The sequence below is a fragment of the Trichechus manatus genome, unplaced genomic scaffold (assembly GCF_000243295.1).
Source record: "Trichechus manatus latirostris isolate Lorelei unplaced genomic scaffold, TriManLat1.0 scaffold00070, whole genome shotgun sequence".
NCBI classification, from domain to species: domain Eukaryota; kingdom Metazoa; phylum Chordata; class Mammalia; order Sirenia; family Trichechidae; genus Trichechus; species Trichechus manatus.
Genome location: NW_004444006.1, coordinates 4,268,705 through 4,282,241, shown reverse-complemented (window position 1 = coordinate 4,282,241; position 13,537 = coordinate 4,268,705). Strand labels below are relative to the sequence as shown.

Genomic DNA, 13,537 nt, shown 5'->3' with positions numbered 1-13,537 from the left:
TCTCTCTCTCTCTCTCTCTCTCTCTCTCTCTCTCTCTCTCTCTCTCTCTCATACACTTACATTCCATTCCCCAATATCACGACACCATTTTACACCCATTTCTCCGTGTGGTTAATTTTTTTTTTTTTTTAGTTCTCATTTTTTTTCTAAGAAAAAAGCAACAAGAAAATAATTCAGAGTTTATACAAAACATCTTTACATTATTTTTTCCAAAAGACTAGTATTTACACAAATGGCAACAGAAACAAAAACAAAAACCCTTCTGACTGCCACCTGGAAGGGGGTGGCTGTTCTGCTCCCTCTCCCACCTGGCACTGGGGTGGGCAGCTGGCCAAGAGGCCATGTGGAGGTGGATGGTATAAGGCCCAGCTCCTTCCACAGCCGATCTGGGAGTGCCTGCAAGGCACAGTCAAGTTCAGTCTGTTAGCAGCCGTGCTGGCAAGGAGCCGGGGTCAAAGTGCACGGTGGGCTGGCCCAGCCCCTGGCAGTCTCTTCCTCTTCCCAGGCCCCAGCCCAAGATTGGGATGCCAATAGGAGCTGGGTGGATGGCAGGCACCCACCTGTGCTAAAGCCCAGACAAGGAGCAGGCCACCTGGCCTTATACCCACCTGGGCCTCCACCTGGGCCTCTGTTTCCCCATCAGGCTAAAGGATACCAAAGGTGAGGAGAGAACAGGGTGTGTGTGTGGGGGGGTAACTCCCAGCTTACTGCCCTCCACCCCCCATGAGGTCATCTGCCTGCAGCAGCTCTCCTGTTCCCCAGGCAACGGCCAATTAAGACGTTAATTACCGTGAGAGTGAGGGAGGCAGGAGATGCCCAAGAATCCCACAAGAAAGGGATTTTTTTTTTTTGGTGGAAGGGTGGCAGCTACTACCCCACTGCCAGGATTAGCTTTGTAGAAGGAAGGTCAAGAGGGGAGGGTGGGATACCTTGCCCAAATGGCACTCTCCACTTCCCTCATGGGCAAGAACAGCCCTGGCCTGCCCACCCCTCCCAGAAATGCTGAGGAGTCTATAAAATAAATGCATTCTATGCTTCCTGGCCACATCCTGCCCCAGTCCTAGCCCCAGCCCCAGGCCCTCTTATACTCTTACATGGGCTGGCCAGGCTCAGAAAGCCTGGAGAGAGGCTGCCTTTTACATTTTTCTTCAAAAAACAGATGAAAATGAGTTGACAGCTAAAAAATGAACACAAAAGTATTAAAAACAGTGATGATAGTAGACAAGCAGTCCTGGGAAGAGGGCACAGGGACAAGGGTGGGGGCAAGGCCAGAAGGCTATCTCCCTGCCTGCTGTCCATCAGCATCCAACCCTGCCCACCAAGAAGGGGTGCCCCCACAGAGCCCAGAGGCCTGGTCAGAGGGGGAAGGCACAAGAGCATGGGGGTTAGGGGCACAAGCACCCCCCTCCAAAGCCCAGGGAGCAGGAAAAAAAGGGGGATTATAAAAGCCAAGAAACTACAAAACTAAATACAAAGGTGGGCACAGCTGGCAAGGGGAGAGGGTGTGGAGGAGAAAGGAGAGGTGTGGTCCAGGCCGTCTGTCCTCCAGGGCCTGAGGCCGCACCGGGCACTCAGACCTTGTAGTAGATGTTCGCCGGGCTCTGGGGTGGCATCTCCTGGACGATGTAGACGGGATGCCCATAGTCCCCACTCACCTTCTCATAGTGGGGGCAGTAGTTGTTCTCTGTAGTCCGTAAGGGGATGATGATATCACTGGGCTCGGTGCCCGCAGTGCCACTGCCCCCCTTGGGACTGGCCAGTGTACTGAGCGAAAGGGCAGCTGCCCGCTGCTGCGTGTGCTTACGGTGCCGTTTGCGCAGCTTTAGTAGCAGAACCGTCAGGAAAATGATGATGAGCAGGAAGATGACACAGCCAGCACCAACAGCCGCAAACAATGCCACCTTGGAATTGAAGAAGCTGTCAGGGTCCCCACTGCTGCTGCCACCACTTGCACCTGGGCCACTCTTCTCTTCCTGGTTCACAGTCTCTGAGGAAGGGAAAGGGGGGGTTGGAATGTTCAGCCAGGGGTCCCAGGGAGACATGCCAGATCTTCAGAGATATGGCTGACAGGGAGACTGAGCATTGGCTTCTGCCCTTTGTGAAACACTTATACACTCACCATGCTTCCCATCAGAGTCCCCTAGGGGGCCTCGACCACGAGGAGCCTGTGTGGCCATCAAGACAGTGTTGTCTGCCTCCTTGCTGGGCCAGCTGGTAGTCAGCTGCTCAGGTGTCACAGCATTGGGATCTGGGGGTAGGGAGAGGACAGGTGAGAGGGAGAGACTGCTGGTGCTCTTGATGATCTAGGGTAGGCCAAGAATGGCCTGTAAACTGGAACTCAGATTCTCTAACCCCATTGCCCCTTCCTCACTCCCAACACACACACACCCAGTGAGGAACACCTGTTCTAAAGGCCTAACTGGGGATCTCTCAGACTGGGCACTCACCTTGCCCAACCTTCATGATGATCTTCATGGTGCGTGTACGGCACACACCTCCCTCCCGGTTCTCCAGCCCCTCTAGGCTCCCATTGGATGTAGCTGCAGGAAGAGGCCAAATAAATCAGGGGAAGGAAAAGGTCTGTCAGCATTCCCCAGAAACCCTAGTGCTGCCTCAGCCAATAATAGCGATAGAACTGGGAGTGGGGGAGTGGCAAGCAGCTCTTACCTACCTGTGAACCATTCTACTTCCCTCCCTCCCACTAGGAACAGAGTAGCATAGCTCAGCCCAGCCGGGGCCAAGCTCCTCCCCCAAGGGCATTGCTTCTCTCATGACCAGGCCTTGGTTCCTGTTCCTCAGTGGCAACAATAAGGTGTGTCTTCTCATTGGGCGATGTTGCTCAGAGGCAAAGCAATTAGAACTGGCATTATGAGGGAAGCTTCTATGTAGACTGGAAGGAATCCTGGATTACGGGTCAGGAGATCTGGGTCGGAGTCCCAGTCTGTCCCTAACCCCCTGTGTGATCTAGAGCAAGAAGCCCTTTCACCTCTTGGAGCCTCCCTGAATTTCCCATGAGAAAAAAGGCTGAACAGCTAGCTGATCTCAAAGGGCTCTGCCAACTCTGCCATTCCCAAGATTAGATCCTAGGTGGGCAAAGAAAATAAGAGAGAAAGCAACAAGAATTGGAGTCTTCTTCCACCTAACTCCTGGAGTGCCAAGGCAAGTTGGCAGTGGGCCCCCTGGGGGGTGTTGGGGCCAAGATTCCAAGGCCAGACTGGGAGGAAAGCATGCCAGTCTTCAAAGATGAGATCAGGCAGGACCTTAACTGTGTGCACTATCATTGTACTACTTAGAAGCTCCCACTACTACAGGATATAAGAGAGTTAAGCCCAGGGAGAGAATCACATGGTGGACAGGGACTCACAGGTAATATAGTAATCATGGTGCTTCTTGAACTCCAGGCCCATGTAGTTGGGGCTGAACTCCTGGAACTTAATGGTGAAACGGATTTCCTGCTCTGGTCTGTTGCAGGTGACCAGCACATTGGGGTCGAGCACGGTGCTGCAGGCAGCTGCCTGTTCAGGCCGCACCAAGTATAGCTTATAGTACTCGTAGGGCCGCCCTGCTTCTGCTCGGGGGCAGATGATGTCCAGCTTGTCTCCAATCTTCGGGTAGATCACCAGGCCCTTCCCACTCAGGAACCTGCCCAGAAAGGAGGAGATGGTCAGCCCCAGGGTTGGGGGCCCAGGCCATCCCAGAAGCAGGGGAGCAGACAATGAGGGCCAGGCTGGGCCTACTGGGTGGAGATGGCGACAGTAGGCATTCTGCCCTTCCTCCAACCTTAGGCTGGTGGGGGTGGGGAGAGAGAACCACACTGCCAGCAGGGTGTGGAAGGGGTGGCCTATGGGCAAGGCTGCCAGGCTTTGACTGCTTGGCAGGGTGGGGCACTGCCTAGCTGGGAGAGCCCTTTGTCCTAATGTGGTATTTCCGCAGGGGGCTGACGTGGCCAGTGGGCTGGGTACCAAGGTGTCAGGCCTGGGCTGCCTGAAGGTGGCAGCATCCCCTGTTCTCCCTCCCCCAACATACTCACATTCCTGCACACACAGCTGCTGCCACCACCTCCCCTACACACACACACACACACACACACACACACACACACACAGCAAGCCCACACATGCCTTAGCCACCACCCCCGCAGCTCCCAGCCAAGGCTAGGGGAGCTCAACCTGTCTAGGACCCATGCCTTCCTTGCTAATCTTGGGTATGATGAGCAAGATAGGAACAGGCATTGCCTGGAGCCAAGGGATGATAAGTACAATCTCTGGCCAGGTACAGCTCCACACGGCTCTCCCTACTTCCACTGTGCAGTATTCTACCAGTGACCCACCCCACCCCACCCCCACAATGTAAGAGCCTGAATCCCCAAACTTGATCAGCTCACTCTTAAGAACAGAGGGGAGAAGGGGTCCAGCTAGGGACAACAGACCATGTATGATAGGGCTTCAGGAACCCCACTTATCTGGATTCCAATCTCCCTACTGCCACGCTGCTCCTACCACATGTTCTGAGAGAAGATGGACAAATGCCTTCTGGGCCAGGTTCATGTTCTAATCCAGAAGACCAGGAACTGGGAGAAAGCAGGGGCAGGGCAGCTTCCCAGGGCCACCTATTTATATGCTCCTCTCCTTATCTAAGCCCACAGTAAGAAAGGGCACAGGTGGTAATCTACTGGTCATTTCTGATCCTGGGAAGGTTGGAGCTGATAGCAAGGCAGTACCATGTAGAGGAAAAGACATAGACTTTAGAATCAGACATACCTGGCCTTTACTAGCTTTGCCACCTTGGATGAGCTACCTGACCTCTCTGAGCTTCAGTTTCCTCACTTGTGAACCAGGCATGGTAAGAGCCCCTACCTCCCAGGAGGGTAGATGAGATAGCACACACAGAGCACATAGCGCGTAGTAGGCACTCAACATGTGTGACTCCTCCTTAGTCTGTCAAGAAACAGGAGGCCAGATACTAACATTAAGTACCTATGAGCCCAGTGTTGTTTCTTGGAGGGAAAATCGGGAGAGAAGATATAGCCTCATCCTTGAGGAGTTTACCACCTGGTTTGGGTCAGAAAAGTAAATGGTTCACACTCCAGCAAGAGACAGCACAAGGTTATCTGTAGGTTATGTGTGAGGATGGTGGTTCAAACAGCAAGCACTGGAGAGAAGAGACAGCTCATCTGACCAGGATGGTCAGGGATGGTTCCACAGAAAGGGCTGGATGAAAGTGGGTCCTGGGTGAGGAATAAAAAGTCAACACAGAGTAAGAGTGGACAGCATTGTCTAGGACACAAAACCTAGGCCAGTAATTTGTCCAGCTTGGCTGGGGGTGGGTAGAGAGGAACAGAAGAAAAGATCAGCTGGGACCAGATTGAAAGACCTCAAGGATCACAATAAGCAGTGGGTTACATCCTATTGGTGACAAACTCTCAAGCAAGAAGGAAAATGAAGGGCTAAATGCAGTGCTTAAAGAGAATGAAGCTGACAGTGTCGGACAGGCTCTGCCGGTGAAGAGCACCAGTTCAGGGGCTACTGCAATAATCTGGGAATAGAGTGATTCCAGTTCCTGAGGGCCCACTATACAGTGGGTACTACAAGCAATGAGGACCTATTGTGAGCTCTGAGCCAATGCCTCTGCAGTGCCACACCTCAGTGTCCTTACCCTAGAGAGGAAAATGATACCCAGGTGGGAGAGTGAGGGAACTAGACCAAGAAGATGAAGTAGATGAAGAAAAGCAGCCCTCCCTTCAGGTCAGGTGAGGCTCCACCAATCTGGGACCTACCTAGGACCATCTTGGTGTGCAGGAGGGTAAAAGCCAAAACGAGAAGGTCTTCTCCTCTTGGAACCTAACTTTACCCCACTCCAGAGGGCCAGAAAGGAAGCAGGCATGGAATGGAGGCCCATATAAACATTTGAGAGGGAACGCACCCACACATATGCCATAAAAAGCCAACAAGTTTCACCAAAGCCTGTATAATTCCCAAAGCATTTTTCACTTTCCAGTCCTCACACTGGTTCCATCCAGATAGCAGTATCAAACTTCTAACATCTTAGAGCCAGAGGGAACCACAGAGACTCACTGAGTCCAGGCCCCTTATGGGAGGGAATGGATGATCAGATGAATGTTCCCATTGAAGAGAGATGCTCAATGTCAACTCCACAGACTTAAATCCACCCAGGACGTTAACCCCTACGGGTCTAACAGGCTGAGTCCTTATACAGTTGCACCTCAGCAAGGCTCCACCTGGAGGTGACAGCAGGTACACAGACGGCATGAAAGGGGCATAGGCCAGCTTGCCTTTCTAACCACTTGGCCCTGGCTTAATCACCGAGAAGGGAGTCTTGCCTGCCCTGAGCTCCGTCTCCCATCACCATCTGTACCCTGGAATTGGAACACAGGGCTTCTACCTTTAACCCAGAGACACTGAGGAAACAGATGTCTATATAGTAGGTGGGGGAGGGGGAAGGAAAGGACTATTCCCCCTAACACCCCTCAGACTCTCTTCAACCTCAGTGAACAGTGACTTCATAAATATTTATTAGTTAATTTGCATAGCAGCTGGCAGAGGGAAACTCACCTTCCACTTAAGTACAATGGCCATGCAGAAGGAGAGGAGCCTGATGAGACCCACCTTCCCTGACCCTAATCTACCATAATGGTGCCTTCTTAGCATCTTACCCCACCACTGGGAAAACTGCGTCTTGGCCTGTGAGAAGCCCAAGAAAGTGGAGAGGGGCTATGAGAGGGGAGTTTGAAGCCAGTGAGAGTAGAACTTGAAGCCAGGTACAACACTATTCAGACTGTACATAGGGAACTTATAGATCTCCCTTCTACTTACTCACCAGGTCAGGAGTAGGGGTTGGAGAGAAGGAGGAAGAGATTGTCCTCAGGTTAAACTCTTTATTTCAAAAATTACTCTCCCCACTATCAAACCAAGTTTTCCTGCCTGGGGCCACCCCCAGACAAAGCCCTTTTCTGGAAAATAAGGGGATTGACAAGGCCCAGCAGGAAGCCTGAAGCAGGTCGCCATGGTAACCCCTGAGGCTTTCCCTCCCTAGCCTCTGATAACCCTGGGACCCCAGGGAGTGAAATGACTGGGGCGGGGTGGGGGGAGCCTGAGCTGTTACCACTCCTGTTTTGTGACCTGCCTCCTCCCCTCCACCATAGCCCAAGTCCCTTCTTCAGCCTTTCTACTAAGCTTAGAAGTACTGCCATAACTGCTGAAAGGAATCCTGGGATGTGAAAGCCCAAAAGGTGTGGAGCAGCAATCCAAGGCCCTGGACTGATCAGAGGCCAACTGACCCCCGAGGCTTCTCTTATCCAGCTGAGTCCCTCCCCACCCATATATATATTATCTACATGGGAGAGAACTTGCAGCTATGGGGGGGATGTCCAGAAAGCTACCTATATTTGCCCAAGTCTACACTTCCTTCTCTCACACCCTTCCCTCAGGCTCTAGAAACTGTGGTCAAAGAGTAGCCAAAGGAGGAACTTGGTTCCAGGCCATGAAAGTCCAAGTTTGGTAGAAGACTCTAGCCATGACCTTGACTTGGTAACCGCACCACCACTGCGCCTGCACCCCCAAGCCCAAGCCAGAGCTCAAGTCTGCTCTCATCCCAGCTAGGGTGGGGAGCCCCCGAATTAAAGGTTCCTCTTCACTCCACCAGCTCCACCCAGCCCTCGAGGCGGCAGGAGCAGGCCTGGCATGTCCTAGCAGTGCCCGCCCAGGCGTGGGTGGGCAGGAGCAGCAGCTGGGTCCTGGCACACACACAGCACTGTCGGAAGCAGGGAAGCCAAGAGAGTCCCAGAGGAAGTCACCCTCCCCACCTATGCTGATCTATGCCCTTCCTTCTGTCCCACTTGGCCAAAGGTAGTGTCCACTGGGGGCTTAACACCTCCCTCTCCGTTGTCTGCTTTCTGCAGGGTCCCTGAGAGAAAGTGAGATTCCTGGCCCAGACAGGAACCAAAGGTGCTACTCAAAGCTCAGGAAGGAGAGTGCCAGGCAGCAAGTTGACTGCCTTTAGCTCAGGACAGTAGAGTAGACTGCCCTAGGAGGTTGGCCAAAGAAAGTCAAATGAGGAAGCCAGAGCACTGCTCACCCCACACAGGCAGGACCTGAGCCACAAGGACAGATGCACATACACACCTGTGACGTGAGAGGGGAACCCAGCGGCAGGGAGCAAGTGCCTCTTCCCAAACCCCACCTTTAATTCCCATCTCTCCTAGATTCCATGGCAGCAGGATGACCTGGAAAGAATGGCACATATCACAGCTCTTCCCCTACGAGCTCACTAACCTTAGATAAGTCACTTCCCTTTTCTGGGCATATGCCTCCTCATCTGGAAAATGGGGCAATGTCTACTTCCCAGGGCTATTGGGAGCATCCAGTGAGATCATATACAAGAATGCTTTGTAAGTAGCAAGGTGTTGCCTGACTTAGCACACCAACCACAGTACCATTTAGAAGAAAGAAGCTGAAGGAGGTTACGCTCCTGGCTGTTAGCACTCCCACCCAAAACTACCACCATGACAACACACCCAGGAGGGGTTGCTATGGTCCATGAGGCAATGAACTCAGAATGTGGCTGATGAGCATCCTCCCCTCACCTCAACTCCCCTAATAATCACAGGGTAAACCCTCCCCCAAACCTAATGCTTCCATGGCAATCAGTGGCCTCCTGGCTGGCCCACCCTCCCCATAATCCCAGCCCCTGAAAACAGTAATGCACAGTGTCCAGGGCCTGCCCATCGCCATCCACCTGAGCTGGTGATGCCACGGAGAGCGCAGAGGGGAGTAAGGGGACGCTGTATTCAGCCCACAAACCAGTCTCCCAGGCCCTACTTGCTCCTGCCCAGAAGCCTGGGGTGAGAGTGGAGAGGAAGAGGAACAGGGAACTTTAGGAGCTGCTGGGTTCCCATCACTCTCAGGCCTCCACCTGCGGCCAATCAGCCACAGAGTAGAAGAGGTCAGGTCCCTTGCCGCCCTGGAACCCTGAACTGGCCTCCCCAGGACTCTGAGTTGGAACAGCTGTGAGGGGGCTGGGGCCAGCATTTTCACTTGTAGCAGTCAAGCATGGGTTAGGGTCTGCAGCTGCCCCCATTCATGCTGGAGTCAAGGGTCCTGGCTCTGAGCTGAAAAGCTCACCCCCAACCCCCTTGTAGGGAAGGTGTAATGTGATCTCAGGCACATTCCCACTCCCTGGAGGTGGGGGAACCTGAGTGGGGGGCAGGAAGAGGTCAGCACAAGACTGAGAGACTGAACTGCAGCAGCTGGACTTGGCTGAGGACTCAAGTGTGAGCCCGGCCGGCTTCCCTGAGCACCCTGGGGAAAGAGGCTGGGGGAGGGGGCTGCCCTGGGACCACTCTGCTCATAGCCCCCTCCTCAACCCCCACCCAGATGCGTGCGCACACACACACGCACACACACACGCACACACACACGCACACACACACGCACACACCCTGGTTCCTACCAACCTCTAGCCGGACCAAACCCACATCCCCACCCTGCACTCATGGAGCAAATCTGACAGGAGGGGGCCAAGGAAGCAGAAGCTCTTAACACTCAAGGACTACCATCCTGGAAGGCCCCAGCATCTCCTTGGAAAAGAGGCTGGGAGTCTTAAGTTGGCCCTTCCAGCCCCCCACCCCCCAGTCAGGGCTGGGGCTGTATGCACTCTGGAACCTGGAAGCATATCCCTAGCCCCACCACTTCTTTATTTTGATTTTTCCCCCAAGGAGGAAGCAATAAGGCAGGGTTTATAGGCGCTGGGAGATTTGGGGGGGGGGCGGTTTGCCAGCTCCTGACAGGGCTGAGGAGAGAGACCAAAAGCTGGGAGGAAGAGGGGAGGGAAGAGAGAAAATGAGCCTGTGAGGGAGAGCAGGGGCATGTGCAAGAAACAAAAGGACTTGAGAAAAAGAGGCAGAGAGTGACTAAGAGTGAGAGGGAGTATGAGAAAGAGGAAGAGCAGTCAAGCCTAGCTGGAGAGGGGAGGTGAGCACAGCTCACAGAGGGTGTGAGAGGGCGAACCCAAAGGGTCTGAGAGGCAGCAGGCAGAGAGAGAGAAAGAGAATGTTATTTGAAAGGCTGTGGCAGCCTGAGGGTTGGGCACAGTGGCAGAGGCAGCCCCCAGAGCTGGAGTCCAGCTGAGGGCAGTGCCTCTCTCCTGTCCTCCTGCTCTCCCCGAGTAGCCCCTCAGCCACCCCCACCCCCGCCAACACACAGACCGTGGCTGCATTCCAGACCCGAGCATAGACGATGGAACTTTGGGGGGAGGGCAGTGCTGGGGGCACCAAGATCAGTCCCTGACCATTCCCAGGATCTGCTCAATTACAGGATGGAATTCATGCAGGTCCTAGTGAGTTCCCAGCCCCCCTCCCCAGGATGCCTGCCCCCAGCTTGAGGTTGATGGAGAGGAACAAATGAGTACAACCTCCAAAAACCTGTAAACCAGTCCAGAACTTTAAAGGTTCAGGACACAAAAAGGGGGAAGCTCAGACAGCTCTTGTTTCTCCCAACCCTCCCCCCACCCCCCACACTCTGCAGGAGGGCTCCTTTCCAGATGTGGAGCTGTGTGCTATCTCTGGTTAGAGACCCGAGAGAGTAATTAGGTCACTCCCATGAGCCCCTATGACGGGCAACCCCAGGCAGATTTCTGCTCTCTTTGCTCAAGAGAGCGCATTTCTAGCCTCCACCCTTACAGGGGGGATCTGGGCACTTCACAACCTTCCCCCTATTCCCCCCTCCCGCCAGGGGCTGAGTGGCCCTGGGCCCCAGGCCATTTTGAGTCTTTGCTGTTAGGAGAATGCTATACTCAGCTTGGCTTTTTGATAGGGGAGAAATTCTTGCCAATCCCTTTCCTCGCACAGAGGCAGAGTCCCCTAACCTGACCCTGGTTTAGCCATCCCACTGACCACCAATACTGGGACCCTACCTTAACCCAAGGAGAACTAAAAAAGCCACCTTCTCCCACTCCAAGGCTAAGAGACGCACCATCTCTGGGACCCAAAAGGCCAAGGCAGGCAGAAGCCCAGGAAGTTAGCGAGGAGTCCAGTAAGAGTGGACAGGAAGGGATTTCAGACACAGGATTCGGAAAGCACAGACAGGACAGGCCAAAGCCCCCAGTTTCCCGCTAAGTGGGGGGTGTCACACACTGTCAGATGACAGGGAGAAAGAGCGATTTTGACCCTGGGCTCCAACCTGAGTCCTAGATGACAAAAGAGAAAAAGGTCCTGAGGTCACCACAACAGCCCCAACGACTCCCTACTAAGAGCCCAGAAACCACTGAGCCACCGCCCTTAAAAGGTGTGTGTTGTTGGAGGGGGGGGCAGTGAAGCGGAAGGAGGAAGAAAAGAGATGATCTCTATATAGCTGTCCCCCAACCCCTGGGGGAAAACCAAGCACAGCTCCCCAATCTAGGGGACATGGCGGGGGGACGGGCAACGGACCCGCCTGGGCAGGAATCGCTCCTCTCCACCCACCTCCCTCGCCAGCTTGGCCAGCACTCTCCCAGGCGGGCCCTGGAAGCTCTACCGGCGGCTCCACTGGACCCCCGACGAGCGGTAGATCGACACCCCCCAGCCCCTGCAACAACCTCTCTCCCACTCCGCCCCTCTCCGCCCGCCGCCTTTGTGATCCTGGGAGCGGCGCCCGCCTTTCCACCGCCCGGGCTGGGAGAAAAGGCGCGCGGGGGGCGGGGGGGTGGTGGCGCAAGAAGAGACGGCAAAAGCGAAAAGCCAGGGACGGAGGCAAACAGACAGGGAAGAAAGAAAAATGAAAATGGGAGAAGCTGGAGTGCGGATATAGGCGCTGCCCACCCGGCCCAAGCGCCGGGTCCCGCACCGCATTCCCTCCATAGCTAAGCAAACCAGGAACCTGTGTTCCTGCCTTGTCCCCCGCCCAGGTCAAGCTCGACCCGGGAGCGGCTCTTGGCGAAGACCGCCACGTTTCCAGGGGCCCCCAGAGAGGGCTGCGTTCTCGCCCCCACCCAACTCTCGGGTGTGTTCTCAAGCGCCCGGACTCCCCTGTTCCGCCTGGAGCGTCCATTTCGACTTTATCTGGGACGCGCAGAGGTGAGGGCCGGGAAGTCGAGGGGTCACAATCCCGCCAAGTGTCCCCACCCCACTCCGGCGCACCCTGCCCCGCCTGCCCGCAGGAAAACACACTCAAAAAAGCAAAAGACAAAATGGGGCGCCGCTCCTCCTCCGAAACCTCCCCACACGCACTCGGGGGCGCGCGGCCTCACCCCGAAGGAGTGCCTCCCATGGCCGGGGACCACAGCGGTTAAGTTACTCACTTGGGGTTGAGAGAGCTCCAGGACACAGGCTCCAGGTTCTTAGCCAGTGGCGTGGCAAGTCGGCACAGCGCCAATACGACCATCGCCACATGCCATTTGCCAAGCCAACGCTGCCCAGGCCGGGCCATCTTCCCGGGGGCAGACTGCACTTCGGGAAGCCCTGGCGCCTCCTCAGCAAAGCTCGCCTCGTCTTCCCGTGCAGCGCAGCGCTCGGAGCCACTCAGGCTCCCATCCTCCGCAGCCACCGGCCTTGAAATGCTCCCCTCCTTCCGGCTTTGGTGTCGTTCTTCTCCGCCCGGCCGGCCAGGAGGACTCACTGGGCAACCGCCCCCAACCCGGGCATGGGCTGCGGCCTCCACGGGCTCGCTCCCCTGGCCTTTCCGACGCACGAGGCGCGACGGGGGCTCTGCGCCCCCGGGTGATCCCGGCCGATTCCGCTCGGCTCCCCAAGACTGTTCTGGACTGCGCGCCCTCTCCCCGAAGGGGTATCCCCGCTGAGGACTCGGTGGCCGCCCCGACGCCTCGACCGTCCTGGGACCGGCGCCCCTGAGAAGAAGTGGTGGTCTCCCCGAAACACGAGCTCGGTCCCTGGGCTCCCGACTGGGTCGCCCTGGCACGGGCTCCGTTCCTCCGGGCCACACTGGGACTCTGGGCTGAGCCCCCCACCCCACCCCACCCCCGACAGCTTCTACTTCAGCGCGGGTCCCGCTCGGTATTCTCAGAAGAGTGGATGGGACGCTGTCGCTGCCGATCGAGCCAGTCCCATCAGTTTGCACCTCTGAAGCCTCAGCCGGATAGCCCGGCAGCCCCGTTGCCAAGTCCTAGTTAGCCGGCGATTGTGTCCGAGGGTCTGCGGTCAGTGCGAGCCTTACACACCTCCCACTGCTGTCCAGCGCACATAGACTCTGGGCTGCCGCTAAACTGTCTACTCCCCTGCTCAGGCGATCGCAAGGCCAGCCCTGCTCCTCTTAGCCAATAGAAAGCTCCATGGCGGGGTCCTTTCCTCGTACCACGCCCCCAGAATGGGAAGGGGGCGGAGTTTCGGGGAGCTCTTAAGGACGCCGCGTTCTCGATGGCAGTAATCGGAGTGTGTGGCTCCTGTGGTTACACTTGGGTCCTGCCTAGTCCTGTCCCCAGAGCGCTCAGCCCGTGGGAAGCTGGCGCTCTTCTACAGTGGCCAAACTGCTCTCTTTCTTCCCCCACTGACACACACACATACAGACACACAGACACACACCCTGAAGTC

The 13,537-nt window shown here is 55.6% G+C and overlaps 1 protein-coding gene across 1 annotated transcript; it reads right to left on the bottom strand.

The window, feature by feature from the left end:
* Positions 1-211: 211 nt before the first annotated feature.
* On the bottom strand, positions 212-12,934 carry EFNB1 (ephrin B1). Its single transcript, XM_004380097.2, has 5 exons — positions 12,292-12,934; positions 3,365-3,642; positions 2,448-2,540; positions 2,120-2,248; positions 212-1,987 (listed from the first exon to the last, which is right to left on the bottom strand). The coding sequence occupies exons 1-5, from the start codon at positions 12,417-12,419 to the stop codon at positions 1,572-1,574; spliced, it is 1,044 nt and encodes a 347-aa protein (XP_004380154.1). The 5' UTR covers positions 12,420-12,934; the 3' UTR covers positions 212-1,571.
* Positions 12,935-13,537: the final 603 nt, after the last annotated feature.